The following is a 26,320-nucleotide window of genomic DNA, read 5'->3' on the forward strand; positions in this document are numbered from 1 at the left end:
GTATGAGGGTCCCCTTCTGTATTGGTGTCTGATTGAACATCATTTTTTTAGTCTCGGGTCAAGTTCCTCTTAACGTTGCCGTGGTTGTGTCGCAGCGCAAAACTACCTGTGAACAGTCATCTGAAAACTTCCCTTAGATGCTCATAAACTACAATAAACATGAAGATGTTCTGAGAACATCAGGTCAGCGGTCTCTCTCTCCCCCCCACGTCTCCCTCCCCCCCCCCCCCGTTCTGCCCCTCCCCTAGGGGGGTCTGTGTACAGACCTCCAGATGACGTCGTAGACAGGGTCCAGGCAGAGGCCGAAGCCCTGCAGGTCTTCCTGTTCCGAGTCGTTGAAGGTGCGGCAGCTGCCGTCCAACTTGTTGATGAGCAGACATTTGAAGGGAGGGGGCTCCGACACGGAGCTGGGGACCAGGCCTGGAGGAGCACACAGGAACAGGCTTGACTAAATCAATTCAACGCATTTGTACAGCCCTTTTTACCAGCAATGTCAGTGGGGCTTCACATACACCCACAGAACTGCACCTAAACCCTCGAGGAAGACAAGGGGAAAAACTCTCAGGGAAACTCAAAAAGGAAGGGCTCTCCGTGACAACAACCCTTCTTCCAACGTCATCTCTCGAAGCTACCGTAACGTCCTCGACGTTGTTCCGTGACTCGAGCCGTCTTTACGCACCGATGATGTGCTTGCTGGCGAAGATCTCGGAGGTGGCGAGGACGTGGGAGTTGATGAGCGCCTCGTCGATGCGCAGGAAGGTCTGGTCGCCACTGGCGCCGATCCAGGTGGCCTTGCGTCCGTATTTGGCGCCGATGTTGGGCATGGGGGAAGGCTTTGCATTCCAGTAGGGCATGTCAAGGATTGGCCGACCCAGCTGCCCTTTCTAAAACGGAGGAAGGAATCAGAAATATCCACTGTTCTGCACTGCACTTGGTTGTTGACCACATGTCTTATATGACGCTGACAGAAATTCTAAAAAGGGGAAACCATGGGAGGGAAAACTGAGTATTGCGTGCGTAATATTGGCGAAGAGAGCAGCTCTCGAAATCAAGCTACCATTACACAATTCGAGGTTCGGAAAGAACATCGCTCGTTCCAAGACAAACGTTCCATTTCGTACCGAGAAGCTTCCGAAGGTGAAGACCTGTCCGTCCACCAGCAGCACGGCCGTGTGGTTGCTGCCCGCTGTCACCTGGACACTGGGACATGGCAGAGCCTGCACGAGTGTGGGGGAGCCCCTAGAGACAGAGAAGGGAGGCATTTGCTACAGCAGGGCTGTGACTGGCACCATTGACGAACATTAATAATATACGTCAATATTTAGCTACCTTGAGTTGACGTCTCCGTGTCCAAGTTGGCCATGCTGGCCGTAGCCAAAAGTGTAAACATCGCCGTTCTCCATGAGAACCACTGTGGGAGCAGAAAGGACCACTCTTTAGATTGCATCAATGTTGCTTTAGCAACGACGGTGTGCCAGCACATGGAAGGGTCATGTATAATTCATTTTCATTCAGTCAAGGCATGGTCCTCAGATCTGTGACCTCTCCAGATACAGAATCCATCGACAGATTGGATTTGATTAAAACTAAGGTTCAAGGCCGAAAGCAATCATGTAAATGTAGGCACCTAGGTGGAACTGCAAATGGGAGCAGTACTGTTCACACATCACACACTCCTCGTTTGACAAGTAGAAGAGGCGGTTCATCGACAAATAAAAGCCTTTCCGGAGATCAAACACCACAGAAGAAGCGATTGAAAGGACGCAGGTGGTGAGTGACAGGAAGTGTCCGCGGGGGGGAGCACGGGGGGTTGGGCAGACATACCGGAGTGATGGAAGCCGCAGCTGACCTGCGCGGCTCGCATCTCGCAGTCGAAGCGCACCGCCCCTGGAGGGTAGGTGGTGATCTTACTGGCATCCTTTTCCCCTCGCTCGCTACTGCCATCTGCAAAGCACAGGGAACATGAGACAGGAGATCAAGAGACAGAGAGACAGGGACAGAGACAGGCAGAGACAGGAGAAAAAGAGGGTGGTAGGAGGTAAAGAGGTTAGCGGCAGCTTTAGAGCTTTGAGTCAAGAGTCGGGACAATCCTAGAAAACGAGGAGCCAGAGAACACCAAGGATGAGAAGAGAAATCAAGGGAGGCAGAATGGCTCAGCCACATATGCATACATACACATCTATGTACGGTATTGCAACATCTGAAACAGGGTTAGTTTACTTTGACACGTTTATGGGACTCCTGTCACTTTGTGACTTTCAATCTCAAGATTTTAACCCACTCAAGCGTCTTAAAGGCCAAGTAGAAGGATTCAAGTCTTCAGTAAACCGAAATTCCGTATGCTGTCAGGGGATTCAAATGGAATCCCAAATTGCCCAATTGTCTTGTTTCAGAGGTCATAGTGGGGAGGTGGGGGTGGGAGGGTGGCTGGGTAAAAGATGGCCCATGCAGAACAGTGAACACAATGACAGACCAGTGCCTCCAGGGGCCCCATCTTGGACCAGGGATGGGCAAACCTATGGTTCTGTTCCCCTTAAGGAAAGACTGATGGCTGCGAGTCAACACGCTAACTCTCTGTCTGGTTAGGAGGTAAATGTTGTTATCTCAATAAGATTAACCCACATAAATAAAGATAGATGTTGTTCAGTCATGGCTGTACACAAGTTGTGAATGAAACTCTCCTCGACAGGGGGAAAAGAACTACGTAAAACAGCTTGCTAAAACTCAATATGACCCTCAATTGACCTCAACCCCCCCTCAGTCATTGATGGTCTACAGGGCGTTGGTTTCTCATACGCCCAAGATCTGTAATCTCCTGTAGATTTGGAGAAGCAAGCCTGGCATCACTCCTAAGAGAAGTGTGAGACTGTAGCTCAGCCTGTGAAAGACACATCAACTCCCATAAAGGCTGAGGTCTAGAACCTGGGTCAGCTCCTTCCCTCTTGCCTGTCCTCAGCGCTCCCTCTCCATTTTCTGTAAAGCCCAAGTTGAAGAATATTCCAGCGATGGCAGCGAACAGAGTCTGCCAGGTCTCAAATCATCCTTCTTCCTGATGTCCTTATATAACCACAGACCACAAATGAACACTATTTATACAACCCATTTCTGACAATTATACACAGTGGGCTGTTCAAAATGAGCCCCGCTCTGGTAAAATATATAACATCAATACATTTCTAAAAATATTAGGCCCTTAAGATGTATCTCTGGTTCTCTACTCACTGATCAGTCCAATAATAGACTCCGCCTGTCACCCCCCCAACCTCATCCCAGCGCCTGCCTGTGGTTTGATCTGTTTCTAATTCTGCTGTGCAAAGCAGGGTGTTTACGGAGTGCTGCTCTATCCAGTTCGACTTAGCTACAAGATTTCTGCCAAGCCAAAGCACTGTGGACAAAACGGGATCATTGTGATTAGAGAACGGAACGGAAACGGAGGCCTAATATGAAGCAAGTTCAGCATCCCCAGGACATCATTTTGTTAGCCAGCTTCACTAAGCCAAACAACTGTAATCACACATTAGCGATGTCACAACTCGTTGGGTCAACCCAGGTTTCACCAATCTAGCTATGAGTGGGTTCATGTCAATGGGGCAACGTTTGCATCATATGACAATAACAAACATGGGTAAGTCTACCAGAGCCAAATATTTTACACTAGATGAGCAAACTATAGCACTAAACAAATATGAAGAATAACAAATATAATATGGGCCAAAACCAACAGTTGCTGCTGCCAAGGGCAGAAAGGATAGCTGGCCAAAAAACTGCAGACTGTGTGAACGCGGAAGTTAATAGGTTTATCAATATCACTGCATCATAATTAAGGAATGACTAGATCTGACTATAATTACAATACTGTCTTCAACTAAATTACTGTGTTGCTTAGATGTATTGTTATGGCGTGAAAGAACATTATTGCTTTATTCTTTCAGCAGCAACCCCATCAGTGTTAAACAGTATTGGGAGCAAATAAAGAACAAATATTAATTCTAACCAGTAAGTAGTCTTACCTGAAAATATTGTCAGGTCAACAGGTACAAGGCTTTAGTGCTTTAATCAGTCTCTGTTTTAGGATGATATGGTATAAGGATGGTATACACAGATTCGTCAGGGACAGCCAAAGGGTTTTTGCGGTCTCTAAAAGGTTTTGCCTTCCTATGAGACCCTCTCACTATTTGCACACAGAGGTTTACAGAATCTTCTAGAAACGATGATGCAATTTTCCAAGAGAATGAATTGGGTCAGTAGGGGTTGCTTTTTTTAAGCGTTGCGTGGAGGGAAAATGGGATTCACTGTTTTATTCACTAATCAACAGAACTCATCCTTGGATACTAGTTCTGGTAAAGGGACTGCATTTATATAGTGCTTTTCTACCTTGGCCGCACTTAACGCGCTTTCCACTTTTTTGCCTCATTCACCCACTCACACTCACACACCAACAGCAGCGGAGCTGCCATGCAAGGGTTATTAGTCTTGCTCAAGGACACTCATGGCCTGGAGGAGTCAGGGATCGAACCACTGACCATGCGATTAATGGGCAACCCTCTCTACCCCCGGAGCTACAGCTGAGGACTACGATACTGTTCATGTTGAACACGTTGGTTTAGAATTTGTTGGATTGTTAAGTATGTCTACCTATATTCGATGTATCAATAGGATCCACAAAAAATAAGAGACCACTGCACCTTTTTCTTTCCTTTGTAATAAAGTTGGTAAGGACAATTGCAGGTGCAGTGGTCTAATGTTTGGTCCTCGTTATGAGTAAAAAAGAGCATCTAGTTAGTGTGTCTCATTCGAGTTTGCTATTGATAAGACTAGATATTTGTCAGGTCTATTTGTCAGGTTGAATAGATGTTCGAGGTCAGGAGAAAGTACTGTGTAAACGTCCTATGTGATGACGACGGGGAGAGCTGTACCTATGATCTCCCTCTGCCCTGATTGGTCATGGCCAGGGAGCTGGGAATCTCTTTCTCTGTGACTGTGTAAAACACGGTTTTCTTTTCCCCTTAGCAACGAAACCCCAACGAGATATTTTAAGGAAGGGAGCATCAATCAGCAAAAACCCGGAATCATCTCGGCAAAAACCCGTCACTCGCTAAAACATGATATCGTCAGTCGCACATCCTGTATGGGACACGGATCACGTCACCCCCTCCCCCTCCCTGGGTGAGACATGGGGGAGTCTGGAGTTCAGATAGTGTGAGAAAAGGGGCAAACCATTTGGTTTGGAGGGGTAGGGGGTGTCAAGGAGATTGGGGGGTATGGGGGTGTCGCCACACCCGTGGAGGTAAGGTAGGCAAGACCGTAGTACCTTTGTGCTTGTCCCGTTTATGTCTGAGGGCCTGAAGGGGTCTTACTCTGGCTAGGGCCTGCTCTCTCTGGCTCATAAATATGGGACCGGGAAAAACAAGGGGGCCTGGGGGGGGAGAAAGAAACTTTACCATGCATGGACACAGGCGCACATGTGGGAGAAAACACATGGTAAAAAAACACTGAAACAACAACAAGTCACACACATATACAGGTATAAAAATATACACACACCACACTGCAAAATAATAAAGGGTAGGAGGAGGAGGGCATCAAGGCATTACACCCACGCTCCTAACTGTGACAGAAACCTAACATTATGTTCCAGAGTAAAACCCCATGGTATACGAAGAACGCAGTCTGGATGCGTGAGATTTGTGGTCTCCAAATCTCTACACTTAGATCAGGGGTCTACATTATTTACAGTAAGGACCGGAGACAGGCAGTGCAGGCTAGGCACCTAGAGATGGGAGTAACAGATTGTCGTTCCTTTAGACTACGCCATGTCTTCCCCGTGCCACTCCTGTCTCCCTCCTGTACTGCTCTCCCAGACCACCACCCTCTCTTTCCTGTGTCTTGATGCTCTGAAACGTATAGCTCTCCCTCGTCTTTGCTCTCACTCTCCCTCTCTCTCCTCCCTCTCTCTCCCCCCACTCTCTCTCTCTCTCCCCCCTCTCTTTCTCTCTCTCTCCCCCCGCTCTCCCTCTCTCTCCTCCCTCTCTCTCTCTCTCTCTCTCTCTCTCTCTCTCCTCTCTCTCTCCTCTCTCTCTCCCCTCTCTCTCTCCCCTCTCTCTCTCTCCCCCGGTCCATACCTCGTCCCTCCTCCAGCCGGTGGCGGCGGTTGATCCTCTGCCGTTTCTCCTCCTGGCGGATCTGGATGTGCTCCTCAATGTTCACTCCTGGAGGGGGAGGGACAGGCACAGCTGAAACACACACACGGCCCCCCAACCGCAGGAGAACGCAGCCCAGACGGGTGGAGGAAGAGGAGGGAGGAGAAGGAGCAGGAGAAGGAAGAGAGACACAACAAGACAGACAAGCATGAATGATTGGGAGTGGGGTGGATGATGGAGAAGCGATGCCGTGTCTGTTTTTGATATTGATGATGAACAGACATGCCGCGACTAGAACGACCAGCAAGCAGCCAGCAGCTCGATTAGACAGCGGGCTGACGGGTCACAACAGCGCCAAAAGCCAGACGCACATATAGCCGGATCCACTCCAGATTCCTCACCAGAGACCAAGCCTTGTTAAAAAGATGTCACACCGGAAGAGTTTGGCACGGTTGGACCAGGCGTTAATCGGCGTGGGAAAATGTGCGAATGACAAAACGGCGTGACGGTTTAAAACGGCAAAGCGACAGTGAAACGGTGCGTGCGAGAGTGTGTGTGAGGGAGGGAGGGAGTGTGTGAAGGAGCAAGCGACTGAGGAGGGGTGTATGTTTACCTAACAGCAGGTCCAGCGGGATCATCTCCTTGACGGCGTCAAAGATGCCTCTCTGACGGGCCTCCTGGCCGTCCAGCTCCCGGGCGCACGCCTTGCAGCAGCCGCACGCAGAGCAGCCCGACTCGCCAGAGCCACAGCCACAGATCCTGGGACACGGGCGCACGCAAACAAGCACACACCACACAGGCAAACAAGCACGCACCACACAGGCAAACAAGCACGCACCACACAGGGAAACAAGCACGCGCCACACAGGGAAACAAGCACGCGCCACACAGGGAAACAAGCACGCACCACACAGGGAAACAAGCACGCACCACACAGGGAAACAAGCACGCACCACACAGGCAAACAAGCACGCACCACACAGGGAAACAAGCACACGCCACACAGGGAAACAAGCACGCGCCACACAGGGAAACAAGCACGCACCACACAGGGAAACAAGCACGCACCACACAGGGAAACAAGCACACGCCACACAGGCAAACAAGCACACACCACACACGCAAACAAGCACACACCACACACGCAAACAAGCACACACCACACACGCAAACAAGCACGCACCACACAGGGAAATACATAATGAGTGTTTGATTTTGGAAAACTAGTGCACAGTCCCCATGATGCAGTCAGTGATTAAGATGTCAGTGAAACAAACAAATACAGATGACTTGATCTATAGATGGTATATATAGTGTATATAGTAGAAAATTGGTGGTGTGCACACACACAGATTTCAAGAATTATAGATAGTGCAGTGCCTGTGATGCAGCTGGTGATGAAAGTTCTTTTCAGTGGTTTTGGTACCTATATCTCTCAGATCACAATTGAAATTCTCTGTCATCTCTGAAGTACTTGTTCAACCTCCACATCTATTCTAGTCAAATTGCCAATGCTGTGGTAGCCTATATTCATGCAAATGATTATGTAGCTGTTATTCGTCTGATGTATCCTACAGAAAAAATAGCTTACCGTATATTTCGGAAATAAAACCACGGTTTATACCCCGATTTAACATTTTTCTTGTGGTGATGCGGTTTATATTTAGAAGCGGCTTATAGCACGTTTTTATAACAAAACAACTGTAGAAACACTGTTCGTGAATGCTATAGAAAACATACATTATGCACTTACTTTCGTTTTCAAAGTGTGTAACACAACGGTATGCTGTAAGATCGGCTATACTTGTGCATTGCTTGGTATCATTGTTCCTGTATCACGTGCGGCACATATTCCAGTGCAGTTTATACTCAGATTTACAAACACAAAGCTCCCATTCTGGTGGGGTGCAGTTTATAGAAAATGTGGCTTATTTTCCGAAAAATACGGTATGTATTTGTATTTTATGTATCAAAATGTACTATATGGGTTCTCTGTTAAATTGTCTTACCACCACAAACATCTAGACATTTAGTTCATAACAGAAGAAATGACATGCATATTTGTAGACCTAATTTTGGTGCTTGCAATGTTTGAATTTAGCAGTATGCCCAGTTCTCCAGATAATCGTTAGAAACTAAACGCAGACACACACACGCACAGATTCCCGGAATTAATAGAGAGCTTCAACCACTCGATACGGGAAATACACCAACGGAGCAACCTAACCCTAGTTAAGTGTGTTTTGGGTGTTGTTCAGGGAGTGTGTGTCAAACCCACCCCCCGTGTATACGTGTGTGTTTGCGTGCATGTGCCCTTACCCTCCCGGCACCCTGTCGGGCCGTCCGCTGCTCACACAGCTGGCTCCGTAGCCGGTACAGTCCCCGCAGACGGTGCACACCATGCACTGGTCCAGCTTCCACTTGTGCATGCCGGGCTGGCACATCATGCTCTTCTCCTCCTTCTCCTCCAGGTCGTCCTCCAGGTCCTCGTCCATGGCCGTCGCCATGCTCTCCGCACCAAATGCTACAGGAGGGGACAAGCCGGGGGCTGAGTGTGCGGGACACCAGAGTGTGTGCGTTTGCGCGCGTGTCATTGTTCGGTAGTGTGTGGGTGCACGAGTGAGGATGGGATAGCAGAATGTATCGCTATGAAGAGGGGGGGGGGGGTTTGAGGGGGGTGTTTGTGTGTGGATGCCAGCATGTCTCCTTGTGTGCACCAGTGAGTGCATGGGCTGCATTGGGTGGTGTGCGTCTCTGCATATCCTCACCTTTCCCCGCCTGGCTCATGGCCCCAGTGTCTCGGCCGCACTGGCCCTTGTTGTTGACCCCAAATGTCCACACCTCACCGGTTTTGGTCAGCACACATGTGTGGGCCTTCCCCATAGCAACTTGGGTCACAAAGTGACCCTTTAAGTCGGTCACCTGACCTACAGGAACCAGAGGAGAGATGTGTAAGCTTTAGCAAACTGCTTTCGAACCTGCTTAATAAATGTTGAGAAAAAATTATGCCTTTTATAGCTCCCCACCCCAAACAAAACATACGATATGCTGTTAGGCCAGTGGTTCTCACTGGTTCGCACACAAGTGTGCAAGGCACTGTCATAAAAAAAGCTCCCTCAAATTACATGAGTCTAACTCTTACTTCAACAACATTATATAATGGATCCAATCCATTATAATGGATATAATCAAATCATAACACTGGAAGTGCTGTGCTGCTTTTATATACATCTAGCAAGGCTAGAGGGTCATAATTACCATAGTCATCAGACAAGGATGCTGTTTAATCATCGCTAGATTACGCTTCTTATAAGGAGCCAATGGTTTGATCATAAAATAATTTGTGCAAGGCTTATTCGTCATTAATTTCCGTGTTGATAGTATGTGATTATTTAATTACGTTTGACGTCTAGCCCTTCAATCCTTCAGCAAAAAGTTTTGATTATATTTTTTTGTGGTAAACATGTTTCCAACTGGGATTAATAAAAACCCAGACCACAGTTTTTTTTGTCTTTTATGAGTTTCTTATTAAAACTATATATTTTTTACAAGAAATATACATCTATTCACGTCTGACTGAGAAAACTTTTACGAAGGGGATCCATAATCTACTGATAAGAATGAAAACACAGCTAGAAAACAACATGACCCACGCAAGGCTGGAAACAATTTCACAGAAAAAGGAGCAAAATGGTTTTAAACCATCTTGTCTCAGTGTGATTTTGCAATTTACTGCAGTCAAATGACTGGTGCTTTGCATTTCTAGTGTTAAAAGCATTCTATGGTGGGTGGTAAACTCCTACAATACATAGAAGAGGTGGATAATATGAGACAGTCAGGGGTGTGTGTGTGTGTGGCCTCCCTCCCTCACTCACAGGTGCTATCGCTGTAAATAGCGTCTTTGCCGAACATGTACAGCTCGCCGTCCTTGGTGACGATGCTGCTGCTGCCGTTGTTGCAGGCGGTGTGGACGGCAGTCTTGCTCTCCAGCTTCAGCATCTTCTTCGGCTTGTACGGCTTTGGCTGTCTGCGACTTTTGGCTGCAGAGGAGGGAGTGAGGGTTGGGGGTTACACAGTGGGGGGTGAGGGTCAGGGTTACACAGTGGGGGGGTGAAGGTCGGGGTTACACAGTGGGGGGGTGACATGACGGCAGGGACGACAGCGACTGAAGCGTGGATGACGCCATCGGAGACAGTGTAGGATGTCATCCTCTGCTTTGTTAAAGGCTACGCACTTGGATGGAGGAGTTTATTTCCAGGTGTTTGTGCGCCTCTGTGTCTCACACAGCCTTGTGTGTAAATGACGTGCGTCTGTCCATCTGCTTGGGCAAGGGGAGAGGTGACTACTGTGTGTGCTTTCCCATGTCTATGTAGGTCTCCCTCAAATTATTATCGCTCCTTCCTCTTAGCTGGTGGAGCCCATGTGGAAAATAAATTGCCACCCCCTGCCTCTCCGAAGATTGGGAATGTGTGTGCCTGTCTTTGTAGTGTGTGTTCATGCATGCATGTTTGGTTATGGGAGCATGACGCCTCTCTTACTGGACTCGCCGTCCTCGCCCTTGCTGGCAGAGCCCGTGAAAAACACGCTGCCATCTTCGGCCACCAGGAGAGCGTGCGAGCCGTCATGGCCCACGGAGAACTGGACCATCTTGGGGGACTTGGTGACCGGCAGCTCCACCCACTTTCCTGCCGAGGGTCCGCCCTGCTTGATTCCAAGACTTTGGTACTTCCCAGTGTAGTAGATCTGGGGAGGTGACAATAAGAGAGAGAGAGTGAGAGAAAGAGAATACGATTTAAGAGATCATTTCTGATGTCTGCGCTTGCTGTGGTAACTTATTTAAGTTTTGCCAACCAGGTCAAAAACGTAGACGTCTGTTTACACGCACCAGTCAGGCGCTGGCGCACTGTTGGCAGGCCCTAGAAGGCCAATGAAGGGGAGCCCAAACTGTGTTGGTGAGAAATGTTTGGTGTGTTCGACAAACAGACTGAACAAAAGACCAATGAGGCCATTGCTCATTGAAAAACTGAAGTGCTATTATGTACATTCATAATGGCATCAGAGCTTGCGTAAACGCTGTATATCCTAGCTGTCCAACTGCAACACGGGTCACCTTTGCCAGCATGCTGGAACGAGCCCAATAACAGACGGACAGCTTCACTGGGAGGATAAAGTGCTGCGACTAAGCAACTAACCCCAATCACTAACCCTAACCACATCCACTAGACCTCTGTTTGACTGGAACACAGCTACAGGCCGGGTTACAGAAACTCAGGCCAGGCCTGAACTATCTGTTCAAAATAGTTACTATACAACAATTAATCTGTGTGTTAAGGGAACAGTAGCCTAGCAACAATAGATAATTCCTTGTTTGCGTTTTTTTTCTTCGCTATAGTGACATAACCCATGGGACGAGCGTTACGGGGCTGTACTGACAGGATCCTTAACTGACAGGTTAAGGATGGTCACATGACACAGGTGCTGGACAGGGCTTCGACTCGCAGGTGGTTGGTGGTGAACTGTGCCGAGTCATGGGCCATCTGATCCTATTTATGCCGCCCGGGGCGGAGACAGCGGGAGGTGGGGCTAATCTGGAGGTAAGATTTGTGCTCAGATTAAGCTGCACTCCCTGATACCACACCACCAGTACTGGCCTGTTCACCCATCAATGATCTCCTAAGATTCTCACTCTCACACAAACTGTTTACACTATCAGACCTACTCCACCCACAGAGGTACTTCATACCACTGCACAGTATAGATACAATAGTACACACACACACTCTTCCATTGGTTTGTCCCCTGGCCCCAAAGTCACCAGACGCTACTTGTCAGTGAATATCCATATGAGCCTCGTGAATTATGTCCATCTCAATCTCGTTTCTTAACGTAAAAAAGTTAAAGTAAACATTTTTCTTAAAAAATTGTTCGATCTGTGACACAAAATCATATTACAAAAATGACACAACATCGATCAAACCTGACCACTACCACCTGAGTCACAGAAGCGGTGGATTAGCAGCCTTGCCTAGCCTAACCTGGTGCCAGTGCAGAGCTGGAGCTAAGACTACAGTTAGGGCATTGTTAAAGGGCAGTTCAGCTGTCGGACACATTCCGAAAAAGGAGGAGAATTAAAGGACAGTGGCGTGGGTGGGCAAAGTTTCCGAATGTGCAAACCCTTACCTTTCCTGAGGCCGTCTTCATCAGAGCAAACTCCCTGCCTGCTCCCAGTAACGCAGCCTCTTCATCAAACCCTGTGCCTGAGGACCACACACACACACAGAGACACAGTTATTACACTATTGCTACCAAGAATCCCCCTCCAACACACACCTATATCCCCACAAATCCACATCCCCTGCTGGCCCAGTGTAGTGACTCACTGATGATGTGCAGGTCCTTCTCCAGGTCGAAGAGTGAGATGCCGCAGGCGTGTAGACACTTCCTGGCCAGCTTGAGCTGCAGTTCCTGCTGCAGCGCCGGGTCACTGCTGGTAGCATAGATGCGCACGACAAAGCCATCCTGCCGGACACATGGGAACGCGCGTCTTTGAAATTAATATTTCACCTTTTTATGAAATGCTCGTGTCTGCAGATGTGTTTTTCTGTTGACAGGTGCTTGAGGGATATTGTGGAATGGCAGTTCTAATTGGGCTGGGGGCGTTGACAAACATCCTCTTTGGTTTCTCCAAAGGAGCCAGGCCAACAGTGTGGAGTCTTACACATCTGACTAAAGATCACACTACCACCCTACAGCAGAGTCTAGTCTAGACTAGACTGTAGCATTTGAACAAGCAGCCCCATGCTGAACTGGTTGTGTGTGTGTAGCTGGGGGCACACCCCTAGCTGTGGCAACAAGCCAGAGCATACCAAACTGCCTCTCTTTTTCACTCCCCCAGTCTGTTCTTTCCCTAGCACGCCCATGCACAGACCCACACAAGCCAGGCCTAGGCAGTGCTTGAATGATTAAAGGCACGGTACGGGTAGGAGGAGGCAGGGGAGAGAGTCTGGCTCATACTGGGTCTGGTCTGGTGTTCTACCTGGTCGTGGGTCTGGTCTGGTGTTATACCTGGTAATGGGACTGGTCTGGTGTTATACCTGGTAATGGGACTGGTCTGGTGCTATACCTGGTAATGGGTCTGGGAAAAGTGTGAAAGTGTGTCATTACTTGACGCAGTGAGTATCAAACAATAGTAATAAGTAGGGGTGTAACAATATATCGTGGAACAATATATCGTGGAACAATATATCGCAATACACAATGCAATATATCGCAATACACAATGTTTACAATATGTATCGTAGAGTTATGGCAATATTTTTACAATATGACGTCCGTTTGATCCTATTGGTTGAGCGACCAGCACACGACCTACTCTGCACCTGCATCATGCATGCATTCACTGCATTCAAAGAAATCTTAACTAAAGAACACAGAACTCAGTTAACTAAATTGTATGTACAACAAATACAATTATTGAAAATGCGTAATGTTTGTGTAACAAATCTGTTAATTGGATTTCTAGGGGTGGGGGAAAAAATCAATTCACATTTGAATCGCGATTCAGTCTTCTAGCGATTCACAAATGTAAAAAAAATCAGCTTATTTTTTATTAAAACATTTATTTCGATTAAAAAATCGCTTTCGATTTTTTATCTATTCGTGACCCCAAGAATCGGTTTGAATCGAATTGTGAGGTACCAAAAGATTCCCACACCTATGAATATCAGTTTCATCTAAAATGTTGGTCAAAATATCGAGATGCGTATTGTATTGTACACCCAGTATTATGATACGTATCGAATCGTGAGCTGAGTGTATAGTTACACCCCTAGTAATAAGGAATAATGTAGTGAAGAAGACAAGAGAGAATACAAGATCGGAGGCGAGAGACAGAAAGGGAGGGAGGCTGCAGCTGCTGTGCGATGATGGGCTCTCTGAATCCCGCTGAGCACACGCTCCCCTCCTCTTACCTCCTCACTCCACCTCTCCATCCCCCCAGTCTCTCAATTGTCTCTCCAACCCACCACACTTCCCCCCCCCCCCCCCCATCCACAGCAGGGGGTCTGTTGTGAGAGGTCAGCAAATGCTTGTCAGCAGTGGTAGTGAGGACACTACCATCTCCTCCATCCCCTTTTCTTCTCCCTCAATCATTTCCCTTCAACCCACCCCCGACCCAGGGGCTGGTGCCCATGTGGACAGCAGAAGAGGCTCTTTTAGAGGCCCTCTTCCCTCGGCCTAGCACACACACTACTTGGGAGAGGAACCCTCCGGACAAAGACCAGGTGCCTTTTTTTTTTTTCTATAACCCCCCTCCCAGACAACCAAGTGCATGGCATAGCAGACTGAGACAGACACATTCATCAGCAGACAACTGGAGGGGAACCACTCATTAAATTTCCTTCAACAAAGGACTTGCAATTCATTGGTCGGTTGATGATCTAGAGCCGGTGTTCGTGTTTGTGTACGTATGATTTATGGGGCTTGCGAGTGGCTCAAAGTGAATCCTCACAGCCTAAAACCTGTGTAACAGCACCTTCTGACTCTCCCTCTCTCATCAACAAGACATCAAAAGCTCAGCAAATGACAGACTTCCCCTAACTTAGTGTTTCCGAGAGGTCCTTCAGGGATTGAAAACAATGACAATAATTATAATAGTGATATAGCAGCACAAAAATCTAAAGAGAGACAGAAATAGAGAGAGACCGAAACAGAGGGAAAGCGTGTTCAGAAAAAGTGAAAGAGAGAGCTTGTGGCTGAGGGAGTGTCTTTCGAGCTGATCAGATTAGCCAGATAACCAAGCACATGGCCTAGCAAAATGACCCACCCCCAAACACACACACTTACTCTCTCTCACACACACACAACTGGGTGAGAGCTTTAGGCGTTGTCCTGCAGCCTTACAAAGAGGAGTGATTCCACACAGGGCTGTTCTGTTTAGATAAGAGGAGCTCATAGTCCACATTCCTTTCTTTTAAGTCAGTTTCTTTTTATATATTTAATTGTATGTACATTAATTTGCTCTCATCTATGCAAGGCACATTTAATTGATTATATGTATGAATTTTGCCATATCCATAAATAAATATAAAACTTGCTTGTTCACAATAAGACAGATGTGACAACTTTCTAGATTTAGCCACATTGAAGTCGTTCAACAACAAAATAGAAAAGTCAGGTGTTTGTGTCAGGCTTTAAACCGAGCCATTTTGGACGATAAACAGGAAAAGAGAACTTTTGCGATAATAAAACACGCAATAACGATGAGAACTCTTGAGTATGCTGAAGAGGACGATAGTGCGGATGATTCCGAAGATGACGACAACAGTGATTAAGAGGCGGCTTACATCTTTGCAGGCAGCAATCTGGTTGATGTACTCTCCGTCGGTGAAGACGATGTTCTGAACGTCAGTCTGCTGACCTGTGGAAGATGAGGAAAGAGCAACATGTTTACGGGCCATCTCGTTGTTATGATCAGTAACCTATGCACTTTTGTAAAGCGCTCTCTTGGAAGTCGCTTTGGAGAAAAGCGTTGAATAGCTCGTAGCTGGTGTTTACTACAGTGTATAGGGATACACTTTGTATTTTGTTTGTGTCTGGGAGCCGCTTGTTTCTAAAGTGTACCGAAGAGAGCGCTATTTTGTGACAGTCTGACCCTGTGTAGTCTGACTTCTTTATTGGTTTGGTGTCTCAAGACACTAACACAGAAAGGCATGCCCGCATTTACACACACACACACACACACATTTACCTGGCATTGTAATGGTCCCCTCGTGTTCCAGGGTTTCTGGGTTGATCTTGAGGGCTGTCGTACTGTGGTTGCTCATGTCTCTGTACAATAGGAAGCCCTGCACAAGCACACACACAAACATACAGTGTTCGTCAATTAATTATTTGAACATACATTTCCTAGAAAACACATTTAATTTAGGTCAAGACGCTTTTGATCATGTCATTAATATATTATATTAACAACAGATTAATTGATCACATACAGGCAAATGGCCGCACAAAATAAAGTACTGCACCAGAAATAAATGATTGTAAATAAACTTGATTTTAAATCCTATACTGTACCTGGGCTAAAACCTATATGATTTTAGCCCAGCATCACGCTGACCAACAAAACCATCCACTGTAGACATATCAGCCTTCAGCATAGCCACACATGAAATCATATTAAATTATCCAAATTATAGATTATAATCCGTTTACCTGAGCGAAGCCCAACCAGGATCTCTTCTCCTTCCGATTTCTGATGCGCGACGTGGAATTATACACATGGCCCTGTATGGTGTGGGTACAATATTAGAGCACGCAGAAAAGCAACGCATGCCTCTCAGATGCACACGTTGGTACCTCACAGATGCATTCTCTACCATGTGATATTTTCACAAACAAGCATGCACACACAAACATAAACACACAGCTCTCTCTCAATCACACACACCTCTCTCTCACACACACGCACGCACACACACACTACACTCTCCCTAACACACACACACACACTACACTCTCCCTAACACGCACACACACACACACTACACTCTCCCTAACACACACACACACACTACACTCTCCCTAACACGCACACACACACACACTACACTCTCCCTAACACACACACACACACTACACTCTCCCTAACACGCACACACACACTACACTCTCCCTAACACACGCACGCCCACACCACCCTCTCCGCCCATGCCCCCGTACCCTAACGGTGCCGCTGTATCCGGACCCCACTTTGTAGAGGCCGTCCTTGCAGAGCACGTAGAGGAAGGAGCCGTCCGTCTGCAGCAGGCAGCGCTCGTCCTCCTCCATGGACACCTCCTTCAAGACCCACTTGTTCATCAGCGCCGCCCGCTTGATGCCGTTCCCGAACCAGTCCTGGATCTGGACCTTCCCCACCAGCACTGCCTGCACACTTCTCTGGAGGGCGTTGAGGATGGTGGGCACCTGGGGATGGGTGGGAGGGGGGAAATCGGGGGACCAAATTGGAACAGTCAATGAAGGCGCAAGGCCGCACACACACACATTTAGTCATTTCGCAGACGCTCTTATCGAAAGTACAGGGACATTCGCCCGAGGCAAGTAGGGTGAGGTGCCCGATTCCCTAACCGCTCAGCCACCTGACACACACACACGTTAGTGTCAGGTAAGAGTTGAGTGAGTTTTCACAGAGTAGAGCTCGGTCTGCAGCAGAGACTGGGTTGGTTAAACCGCTGGCCTCTTATTGACTACATTCTCACTAGTGTTGTCGCGGTAACAACATTTCAGCAGTCGGTACCAATACCAGGGAAATTTCACAGTACTCTATACCATTTTCGATACCAAAAACAGGTTACTGAACAACTCATTTGTTGACAGTAACTTACAATATCTAAAGCTGTAACCTACTACACCTACAACAGAACATACAATCACAATGCACGTCGGCCAAAAGGCAAAACATTTGCGTGAACTGAGTGTAGACATAAAGCAAACTCAGCAGATGACTCAGAGATCATTTGTAGAGTTCCAAAATATATATCCTGACTTGAACATCATTTATAAGAAGTAGAAAGAGTGGATTCAACACGCTTCAAGGGGCTCTTACATTGTTTGTGGTGCTATAAGCACAAAACGTAAATGTTCCAAACTCCAAAACACAAACTTCGGCAAACGATGTCATCTAAAAGCCTCTGAAATGTGTTTTCATCCTGTTGTGCCCTCTCCTTTCGTATGCCCCCGTGTTAAGCTATTGAATCTGCAGTATGCTGCAAACCATTAAGGACATGAATGGCAAGGTTTGCAAATTGTTTTCTGGTGATTGATGTTCTTACTGTCATTTGCCTCACACCCAAAGTATTTCCATATGTGGTTCTTCCATTTTTCTTGTCGACAACTTTTAGTGGAGCCCCTGCAGCATGAGCTGCTTGTCCAGTGTAGCCAATTCAGTGTCGCTAGACTTAGCGACATTTCAACCTTCCCCAGAGACCAGAAATCTAATCTAGTGACAAATCTATTGACTTTTAGCGACTTTTCAGAGAGCCACTGGTGACTTCTGGTGTGATGTTTTGGCAACAACACTGTGCTTGTCAGCATCCTACTCTGCTGGGTACCGGGTAGACCCGGTTCTTTTTCTCTTTTTTTTTTGAGTACCGACTTGGTAGCGAAGAACCGTTTTTTGTGACAAAAGTATTTCTCAAACAATCCATCACTCACTGGCAGGGGCTATTACACACTCTGCTGATCTCACAAAACAGACTCGTTATTTCCCCTACCCTCTCTCTTTCTTTATCTTTATCCCTCTCCTGCCTCTGCCTCTGCCTCTCTCCCTCACACATCTGACACACACTTTTCATCAGCTTCACTGCCTACCAAACTGCCAGAATGACGACTCACCCTTCAGTGTCTGACCGCTGACGATCTAAAACAACACAGAGGCTCGCCTTCCTTGGCCCCTCTAATCAACTAGCTTGGCACACAGTCTCATCCACAGCACAAAAAACACACACACAGATATGAACACACACACACACAAGCTCAAGGACCACATAGACCCACCACTGACGACGATGAACGCACACACGCGCACGCACGCATACATACTGAAGGCTGGGTCCAAGCCCAGAGCCGTCACAGCCAGACCATGTAACTAAACTGGGATATTTACGATACAGATAGGGCTCTCTTTTCTCATATACGAAGGAGAGACTACTGGCATGTATCTCTCTTCCTTACCGCCTCATTAATTCCCCTGTAGATACCCTTCTCTGGGATCAAACCAGGGTTTGTGTGTGTGTGTGTGTGCATGTGTGCATGTGTGCATGTGTGTGTGTGTGTGTGTGTGTGTGTGTGTGTGTGTGTGTGTGTGTGTGTGTGTGTGACTGTGAATCTGTACAGGATTAACAAGTCATCAGGGCTACAGGCTGAACACAATTATCCTAAGTGGTATGTGTGTATGTGCATGTACGTGCATATCCATGTGTGTGTATTCATGGTCAGTACAGTCTGACAGCTGTATCTCACTGATGTTACTGTCAGCTAGGGTCTCTTCGCTTGGGGAACATTTGTTTTAAATACTTAAAGGAGAATATCAGTTTCATGCAGACAATATGGCTTAACAACACAAATGATAATAATAATAATAATAATAATACAGTGTTCACTGCATCCAAAAAGACAAATACAATACACACTCATCCCTACATATTTAAAATACACTTATTTTAAATAATACATGTAAATACATGCATACATGTTCTACATACACAATACACACACTGCATGTACAACAAAAATAATACACACTTTTATGCTGCATATGCAATACACTCTCAAATGTCTAGTTGACTCAAAACACAACAGACAGAAGGTTGGGTTAATTGCCGGAATAATGCAGACAGGGTAATACAATCAGGAGAATCACTGAGGCTTGGCATTTCCCCAACTACATTTTGTACTTCCCAGACGTTACCCTGAATCTGCCGTGAGACAGAGAGAGAGAGAGGTAGATACAGAGAGGGAGATACACAGAGAGGGAGATACACAGAGAGGGAGATACACAGAGAGAGAGATACACAGAGAGAGAGAGAGAGAGAGAGAGAGAGAGAGAGAGAGAGAGAGAGAGAGAGAGAGAGAGAGAGAGAGAGAGAGAGAGCGCCAGCGCAAAAGACAGCGAGAGCAGGAATAGATGCAGGGATGGAAGAGCACATTGTTAGCCTGCATTAGCATCAACCTTAGCCGAAGAGTGCAGGAGTCTCCTATACTTCCCTCAAACTTCCATCCATTCTGAAATCCAATTTCATTCTGTAATTGTGACCTGTGTGACATATGGCCAATATTTGGTATGAGGCTTTAAAGTTACATTTTACATTTTAGTCATTTAGCAGACGCTCTTATCCAGAGCGACTTACACTAATTACAGGGACATTCTCCCGAGGCAAGTAGGGTGAAGTGCCTTGCCCAAGGACACAATGTCATTTTGCACGGCCAGGAATTGAACCGGCAACCTTCTGATTAATAGCCCAAGTCCCTAACCGCTCAGCCCTCTGACCCCATCGTGAAGTTATGATCCACAAGCTAATGTCTTGTCCTGTATGGTGGCCTATTTTAGGCAGGGCCTGCATTAGGCCAAAGTAAGGCCAATAAAGCATCATGTTTGGAGATCTAACTAGTAATATCTTGTCTCTTACCTGGATGGTCTGGCAGGCGTGGCTGCCGTTGTTGGTGAGGATGGCCGAGACGGCCTGCAGCGTTTTGCCTGTGTCTCCCCAGGACACCACCAGGCTGAAGAGGCAGGCGCAGGCCAGGGCAGTCAGGGTCTGGCCCGTGGGGTCGTTAGGGCCCGTGCTGCGCACTGTGCTCTCCAGCAGCAGCTGGAACAGAGACTCTGGAGGAGAGGGAGAGGGAGAGTTAGAGATAAGGTAGGTGTAACGGTTAGAGTAGTAGGAAAAGATGTTGCGGTGTTTGCTTGTGTAGGACTAGGATGGTAGGTATGTATGCACGTGTTGGACCGTGTTTGTGTGTGAGTGATAGTTAGGGCTGGAACAATTGGTCTACATTATCGACAACAAAAAATGATCAGCAATTTTTTTTTTTTTTCAGACATTACTTGTCACAGTGTGACGCTCTCACACTTGTAACAACATGGAGGTCAGTGAAGTAAGTTTTCAACAAAAAAAATCCCTCAAGTCATGGTCTCTGGAGGCCAGCGAATGTGTGAGCAGGTAATACGGAGGACGCGGAGGAGAACCACATTTTTAATAACGTCTTTTTGTGCAGCAGTGGCTGCTTGACTGACTCCCGCCAGCGCGGGACATACAGTTAGTTAAATGGTGAATGTCTCTCGAAGATTGGTCAATTAATCCAGGGTTTCCCGCAGCACTTTTCAGTTAAGACGGCCGCCTAAGCAACACACCCCTGCCGCCTTAACTACATTGTTTTTTTTGTTGTTTTTTTTTTTATAGCGATATCCGCCTTTGTCCTGTTTTCTCCCTTCCATTCCAAACCGTGACCAATGCCAGTCTCCCTTCTCTGCAGAAAGCATTAGTCTATTGCACAAACTAGCCCGCCCCCCGGTCTGACGGCAAACCACACCGTACCACCTTAACTAACACATTTTCTGCGGGAAACCCTGCAATCGTTAGTCGATTATCAAAGTAATCGTTAGTTGCAGCCCCAGTGTGAGTGAGTGTGCGTGTGTAAGGTGGAAGCGACCCTCACCCAGTACGTCGGGGGGCTCTGTCTGGAAGCCCTCAGGCTGTTGGCCCTGCAGCATGTCCAGCAGGGCCTGCAAGCTGCGCAGGCACAGCGAGGGGTGGGAGAAACGAGTCTCCTTGATCAGCTCGAAGACGCCACACAGCCCGATGCCGATGATCTGGGGGGGAGGACGAGGAGTTATGATACAGTTATTGTCGAATATAAATGATCTACAGAGAGAGAGACACACACACATTGCACGGCACACAGTAATGGTTTCCAGTGTACACCTCTATACCCCTTGACTTGGGAGGAAGGGATCAATCAGTGAATTGCTCCTCTCAATGATAAATTGAAGGTTTTTGTTTGTTCTCTTTGAGGCTTCAGGTTACTGGGTTGTCGGCCATTTGTGAAGCCCTTTGTGACCTTACATGTAAAAAAATCTATACAAAATTAAGTTTAAATGGAGGTTTAGAAGAACTTCTTGTTGGTTTCCTAATGTGTGTAATCAGTGCTTTGTAAGACCCTACAATATCCTAAACACACCCCTCCACTTCAGAGTAGAGCTACTGTGTCTGTCATTGGATACCTGTTTAACACAGTGGCCAATATCATTGTGGGATGTTCTTTAACAATAGCCTTCCTCTATCTCTGCTTGGTGAGATCATAGATTACAGAAGAGTCTGGCCTAGAAAACTAAGGGCCGCCTTTCTGTCTTTCCCCATTAGAGTCGGGGGCCTGGTTTTATCCCTGCTTATTGGCTGTTTTGCAGTACACCGTTTTGGTTTGTGAGCTGGGGTTAGTATGTAGCTGTATTAGCTCTCATCTGTGCTCTGGGAGTGTTTCAGAATATACACTTGGGACAACAAAATGGCATGTTAATCAGAACTTTTGGTTTGAGTAGTGTGTACTGTACACTCACACATATGCCCTGTGTCTATTGACAATAAAAAGGGTGGGGGGGGAGAGAGAGAGAGCGCAGGAGTGACAGGGCGAGAGAGAGAGAGAGAGAGAGAGAGAGAGAGAGAGAGAGAGAGAGAGAGAGAGAGAGAGAGAGAGAAAAAGACACATAAAATAAGAGTAGGAGCAACAGAAGAAAAAGCAATGGAGATAAAGAAGCAGCCAGCAAATTACAGAGTGACGTATTTTTCGGAAAATAAGACGCATTTACTAGGACCCACCAGTATGGGAGCTGTTTGTAAATCTGAATATAAACCGCACTGGAATATATGCCGCACTTGATACGGGAACGATACCAAGCAATGCAGGAGTATAGGCAGTACAGCATGCCGGTGTGTAACACACTTCGAAAACTAAAGTAAGTAAGTGCGTAATGTATGTTTTTTATTGCCCGGGAATTAACTAATATTTACCTTTAGATGCGTCCTAAATATTTCCAACGGTCCCCAAAGCGTAAGTTATTTTTCCGAAACGGTAGCTAGCTAGCTTTAGTTAGCTTCCGGGCTAAATTAGCTACCATAATACTCGTAGAAGTCATTTGCTTCTAAATATAAACCGCACAACCACAAGAACATTTTTAAATCGGGTTATAAACTGCGGTTTTATTTCCGAAAAATATGGTAAGCAGCCGAGTGAAGACAGACAGACATGGTCACAGAGATACAGCAGAGAAAGGGAGTTACATAGAGATAGAGAACAGTAGAGAAAGGGAGAGTTACATAGAGATAGAGAACAGCAGAGAAAGGGAGAGTTACATAGATAGAGAACAGTAGAGAAAGGGAGAGTTACATAGAGGCAGGAAGAGCAAGAGATCAGGAGAGGTCAGAAATCCTTCTAGGCAGAGGTTAAAGCCTCTGATAGCCTGGCTCTCATTATCATGGCAGCTACGTGAACACCCACCCACACAGTCTGGGGACAGTGGGTGGAAAAGAAAGACTTCTATACTACTATCAGGTACAGTGACGTGCGGTGAGGTTCGTGGCTGGGGAGGCACTGACTCTTTCAAAGTCAGATTTACAAATATATGAATTCAACAGAGCAGTATCAATTCACCATTCAACTGGCTCCTTGCACATTGACTAATGGTTATGTTTCATATACCAAAAACGTAAATTGCATGACCAAGACTATGAAAGTAGAGGACATAGTAAAAATGTTAGATAACATAATATAATTTTTTTTTTTTTTTAAAGCAGCTCAGCCCAGTTTGTGTGGGATTGCGCAATCCTAGAGGAGGCACAGCTAGTCGCTGCCTCCTTCCGCTTCTTTCCCCGTATTTGAACAGGAAAATACACAAATTCAGCGATATTGGCTATAAAAATAATTGGAATCATCCAATAATTATATTTCTATCACAGATCAGTGGACAAATATTATTATTTTATATTATTAGTTTTTTACATTTCATGATGACACAGGGGAGGCACTGCCTCCCTTGCCCGCACATCACTGATCAGGTAACAGGTTACAACAACTAACACTACCTAAACAAGACCATAGACAGACAGACACACTTGCCACCGTTCAGACACACACAAAACACATATAGGAAGAAAAAAAACAGACAGCTAAGTTGCCCCATTAGCCAACCAACCATCAACCACACAGATTCAGGATGGGGATGGTGGAAAAAACCAAGCAGTATAAGGTGATTGATAAAAACGTAAATAAGATGGAAATGTATTTCTGGAAAAATGGCTAACATAAACAGTGTTTCTTCTATGTTGATGTTGACATTTCTGCCGCCACAAATGGGCCTGTACAAAAGGCCGTCTATCAGCCGTGATTATTAGTGTGCATGTCGGAGAATAGCAGGGACACGCGCTTCACACCACAGTTGAGATTGCGTGTGTGCATCCTTGAGAACTGTAAATCGTATAACTTATGTTGTCAGTTCACTTAAGCACTTAAGCCTGTTATTGTATTAGTCTATAGTTCTTGCAAATTTTTATTAAGTTAACTGGTGATTTTCGTTGTTTGTATTTTTCCCCAGCTAGCTAAATTGTTCATGTTTGTTGATTCGATAGCGATTGCTGCCCTTGCTCATGTTTGTATTTTAGGTGCATTGTTGTGCTGAAGTAGTTTTGTTTAATAAATAGAGGGTTTATTGTTATTATTTGCTACAGGATGCTTAGCTTATCAAGATCAAATGAAGCAGACAGTGTACATGCTTTCGAGTGGCCTACCTTAATCGATAGGCTAGTCTACTGACAGTTTTACGTCATTTATTAATTGGCAGCATTTATGCCATTTAGAAAATACTTTATGAGTGGAAGGTGTCTTTAAGTAGCCTAACCTTATTGCATTCAGGGAAAAAGGACGAAAATATGTGCGATGTAGAAGTGATCATGTGTCAGTAACAACGTCCCAGTCTGAAGAACGGGGTAAAAAACATACAATTACACCTAAACCGTCAAACGGAACGTTCGCGGAGATAAAAGTAATGAAATCGGGACCAAAATGAACATTTTGACACTGACATCGTCTATGTAAATATTTACTGTAAAATAATGTAAAATAATACTGCAAATATTTCATTTGTTGAGTTAAGGGTGGGAACATAATAATATTATGAAAGAGAATATATGTTGGGCCTTGTCAAAGGCAAGCACACCCAAATGCTTGCACCCAATTTCACCCAAGCACATTACAAATCAACACCAGCGATGAAGACAGGCAGACCCAGAAACATCCGTCAGCCAGGCATCCAGACGCACGCAGCCTACCTTAGGCAGCTTGACGGTGGCCTCGCGGTACTCCTCCTCCTCTTCGCTGTCCGAATCTCCGCTCTGGACGGAGCTCCGGGACGCCAGGGCCAGAGACGCCTCCCGCTGCTGCCAGTCCAGCACACAGTGACGCACGTTGCAGTACACATTGAATGCCGATGGGTTGCTGTGCAACTTGATGTCCGGCACACAGAAGGCCCCATCGAGACTCTCGGTCTGGGGACAAGGAGTGTGGGGGGGGGGGGGGGGAACAGTGTCAGAAACCTGTAGACCTAAAGAAACATTTGGAACTGAAGTTGTGTGCCGGTGGGCTGAGGGCTGGGTCAACATAGCTCAAAAGTCAAAGAAAGAAGAGAAAAAGAAGAACGCAAAGGGGTGGAAGGGAAACAAGAACATGGACAGAAAGAAGAAATAGATACGGAAAGAAAAAGAGGGATCAGATTATCAGAATGAGATTCATTCTCCAAGTGAGTTTAAGCATACAAGGAATTTACTGTGGCAACAAGGAATTTACTGTGACAGCAAGGTGCAAACGATAAACACATAAGAATCTTAACAATAAAAAAGTAGAAAACTGGTAGATGAAGTTCAAGTACATGAACACAGGATGGGACAAAAAAAAGTACAGAGTGATCTGAAAGCAGGCGCCAATCCAATACCCATTTACAGGAGTGAGGGACATTTGAAGGATTTCATAATAGAGGCAGGATGGACAACGCCATTTGTAGGTCAATATGCAGGGCGCTCATATACAGACAAGGACACGAATGTGAGGACACACATCATTGGCTCAATACGCAAACCAATCTACCCACAGGCCTACCAAGCACTGTAGGAGACAGATCCTGTCGTATTATCGTGAAGACATACGTTCTTTCAGCCTTTCTCCCTTTCTTTCTGTCTTTCAGACACCCGGGTTTTTAAAACACGGATCTTGTCAATAAGTCTTGTGTGCGGGATGGGGAGTTGATGAGCAGAAACAGCTCTGATGTCATAAGTGGAGCCAATCATGCAATTTAAGGGAAAATGCAGTTTAGCTTTGGCAGGATCTGCTTTCTCTGAGCACAGTAAACAGGGCTCGCAGACTAACTCACAGTCCTCAGGCTACCTCAGGAGAAATGGGTATTGATTGACTGCTTGCTTTGCCCCACCCGCAGAATTGCATTCTTGGCAAAGAAATGACAGAGGGTGATGTCATCCTTTTAGGACGACAGGTCGTCCATTTAGGATGAAAGGTCATTCATTCTTTCCCCACCCCTTTCCATCCTTCCCTCCTGTTCATTCATTCCACTCTCTTCCGGCCCC

The 26,320-nt window shown here is 46.3% G+C and overlaps 1 protein-coding gene across 15 annotated transcripts in view; it reads right to left on the reverse strand.

Moving 5' to 3' along the window:
* mycbp2 (MYC binding protein 2) overlaps nucleotides 1-26,320 on the reverse strand; it is a 74,895-nt gene that overhangs the window by 42,846 nt on the left and 5,729 nt on the right. For 11 of the 15 annotated variants that reach the window (XM_047046639.1, XM_047046633.1, XM_047046637.1 and 8 more), the window contains exons 3-23: nucleotides 25,016-25,231; nucleotides 21,354-21,507; nucleotides 20,324-20,520; nucleotides 16,860-17,102; nucleotides 16,353-16,424; nucleotides 15,889-15,985; nucleotides 15,485-15,558; nucleotides 12,521-12,659; nucleotides 12,321-12,397; nucleotides 10,679-10,883; nucleotides 10,016-10,180; nucleotides 8,909-9,067; nucleotides 8,460-8,664; nucleotides 6,754-6,899; nucleotides 6,123-6,233; nucleotides 5,312-5,416; nucleotides 1,825-1,944; nucleotides 1,330-1,411; nucleotides 1,122-1,239; nucleotides 680-884; nucleotides 267-420 (exon numbers count right to left, since the gene is read on the reverse strand). In XM_047046639.1, coding sequence (XP_046902595.1) covers nucleotides 267-420; nucleotides 680-884; nucleotides 1,122-1,239; nucleotides 1,330-1,411; nucleotides 1,825-1,944; nucleotides 5,312-5,416; nucleotides 6,123-6,233; nucleotides 6,754-6,899; nucleotides 8,460-8,664; nucleotides 8,909-9,067; nucleotides 10,016-10,180; nucleotides 10,679-10,883; nucleotides 12,321-12,397; nucleotides 12,521-12,659; nucleotides 15,485-15,558; nucleotides 15,889-15,985; nucleotides 16,353-16,424; nucleotides 16,860-17,102; nucleotides 20,324-20,520; nucleotides 21,354-21,507; nucleotides 25,016-25,231 — 3,044 coding nt within the window. The remainder of the gene's footprint in view (nucleotides 1-266; nucleotides 421-679; nucleotides 885-1,121; nucleotides 1,240-1,329; nucleotides 1,412-1,824; nucleotides 1,945-5,311; nucleotides 5,417-6,122; nucleotides 6,234-6,753; nucleotides 6,900-8,459; nucleotides 8,665-8,908; nucleotides 9,068-10,015; nucleotides 10,181-10,678; nucleotides 10,884-12,320; nucleotides 12,398-12,520; nucleotides 12,660-15,484; nucleotides 15,559-15,888; nucleotides 15,986-16,352; nucleotides 16,425-16,859; nucleotides 17,103-20,323; nucleotides 20,521-21,353; nucleotides 21,508-25,015; nucleotides 25,232-26,320) is intronic. The other 4 variants (XM_047046641.1, XM_047046628.1, XM_047046635.1 and 1 more) reach the window with 3 other exon arrangements.

This window comes from Hypomesus transpacificus, chromosome 23 (assembly GCF_021917145.1).
Source record: "Hypomesus transpacificus isolate Combined female chromosome 23, fHypTra1, whole genome shotgun sequence".
NCBI lineage: Eukaryota > Metazoa > Chordata > Actinopteri > Osmeriformes > Osmeridae > Hypomesus > Hypomesus transpacificus.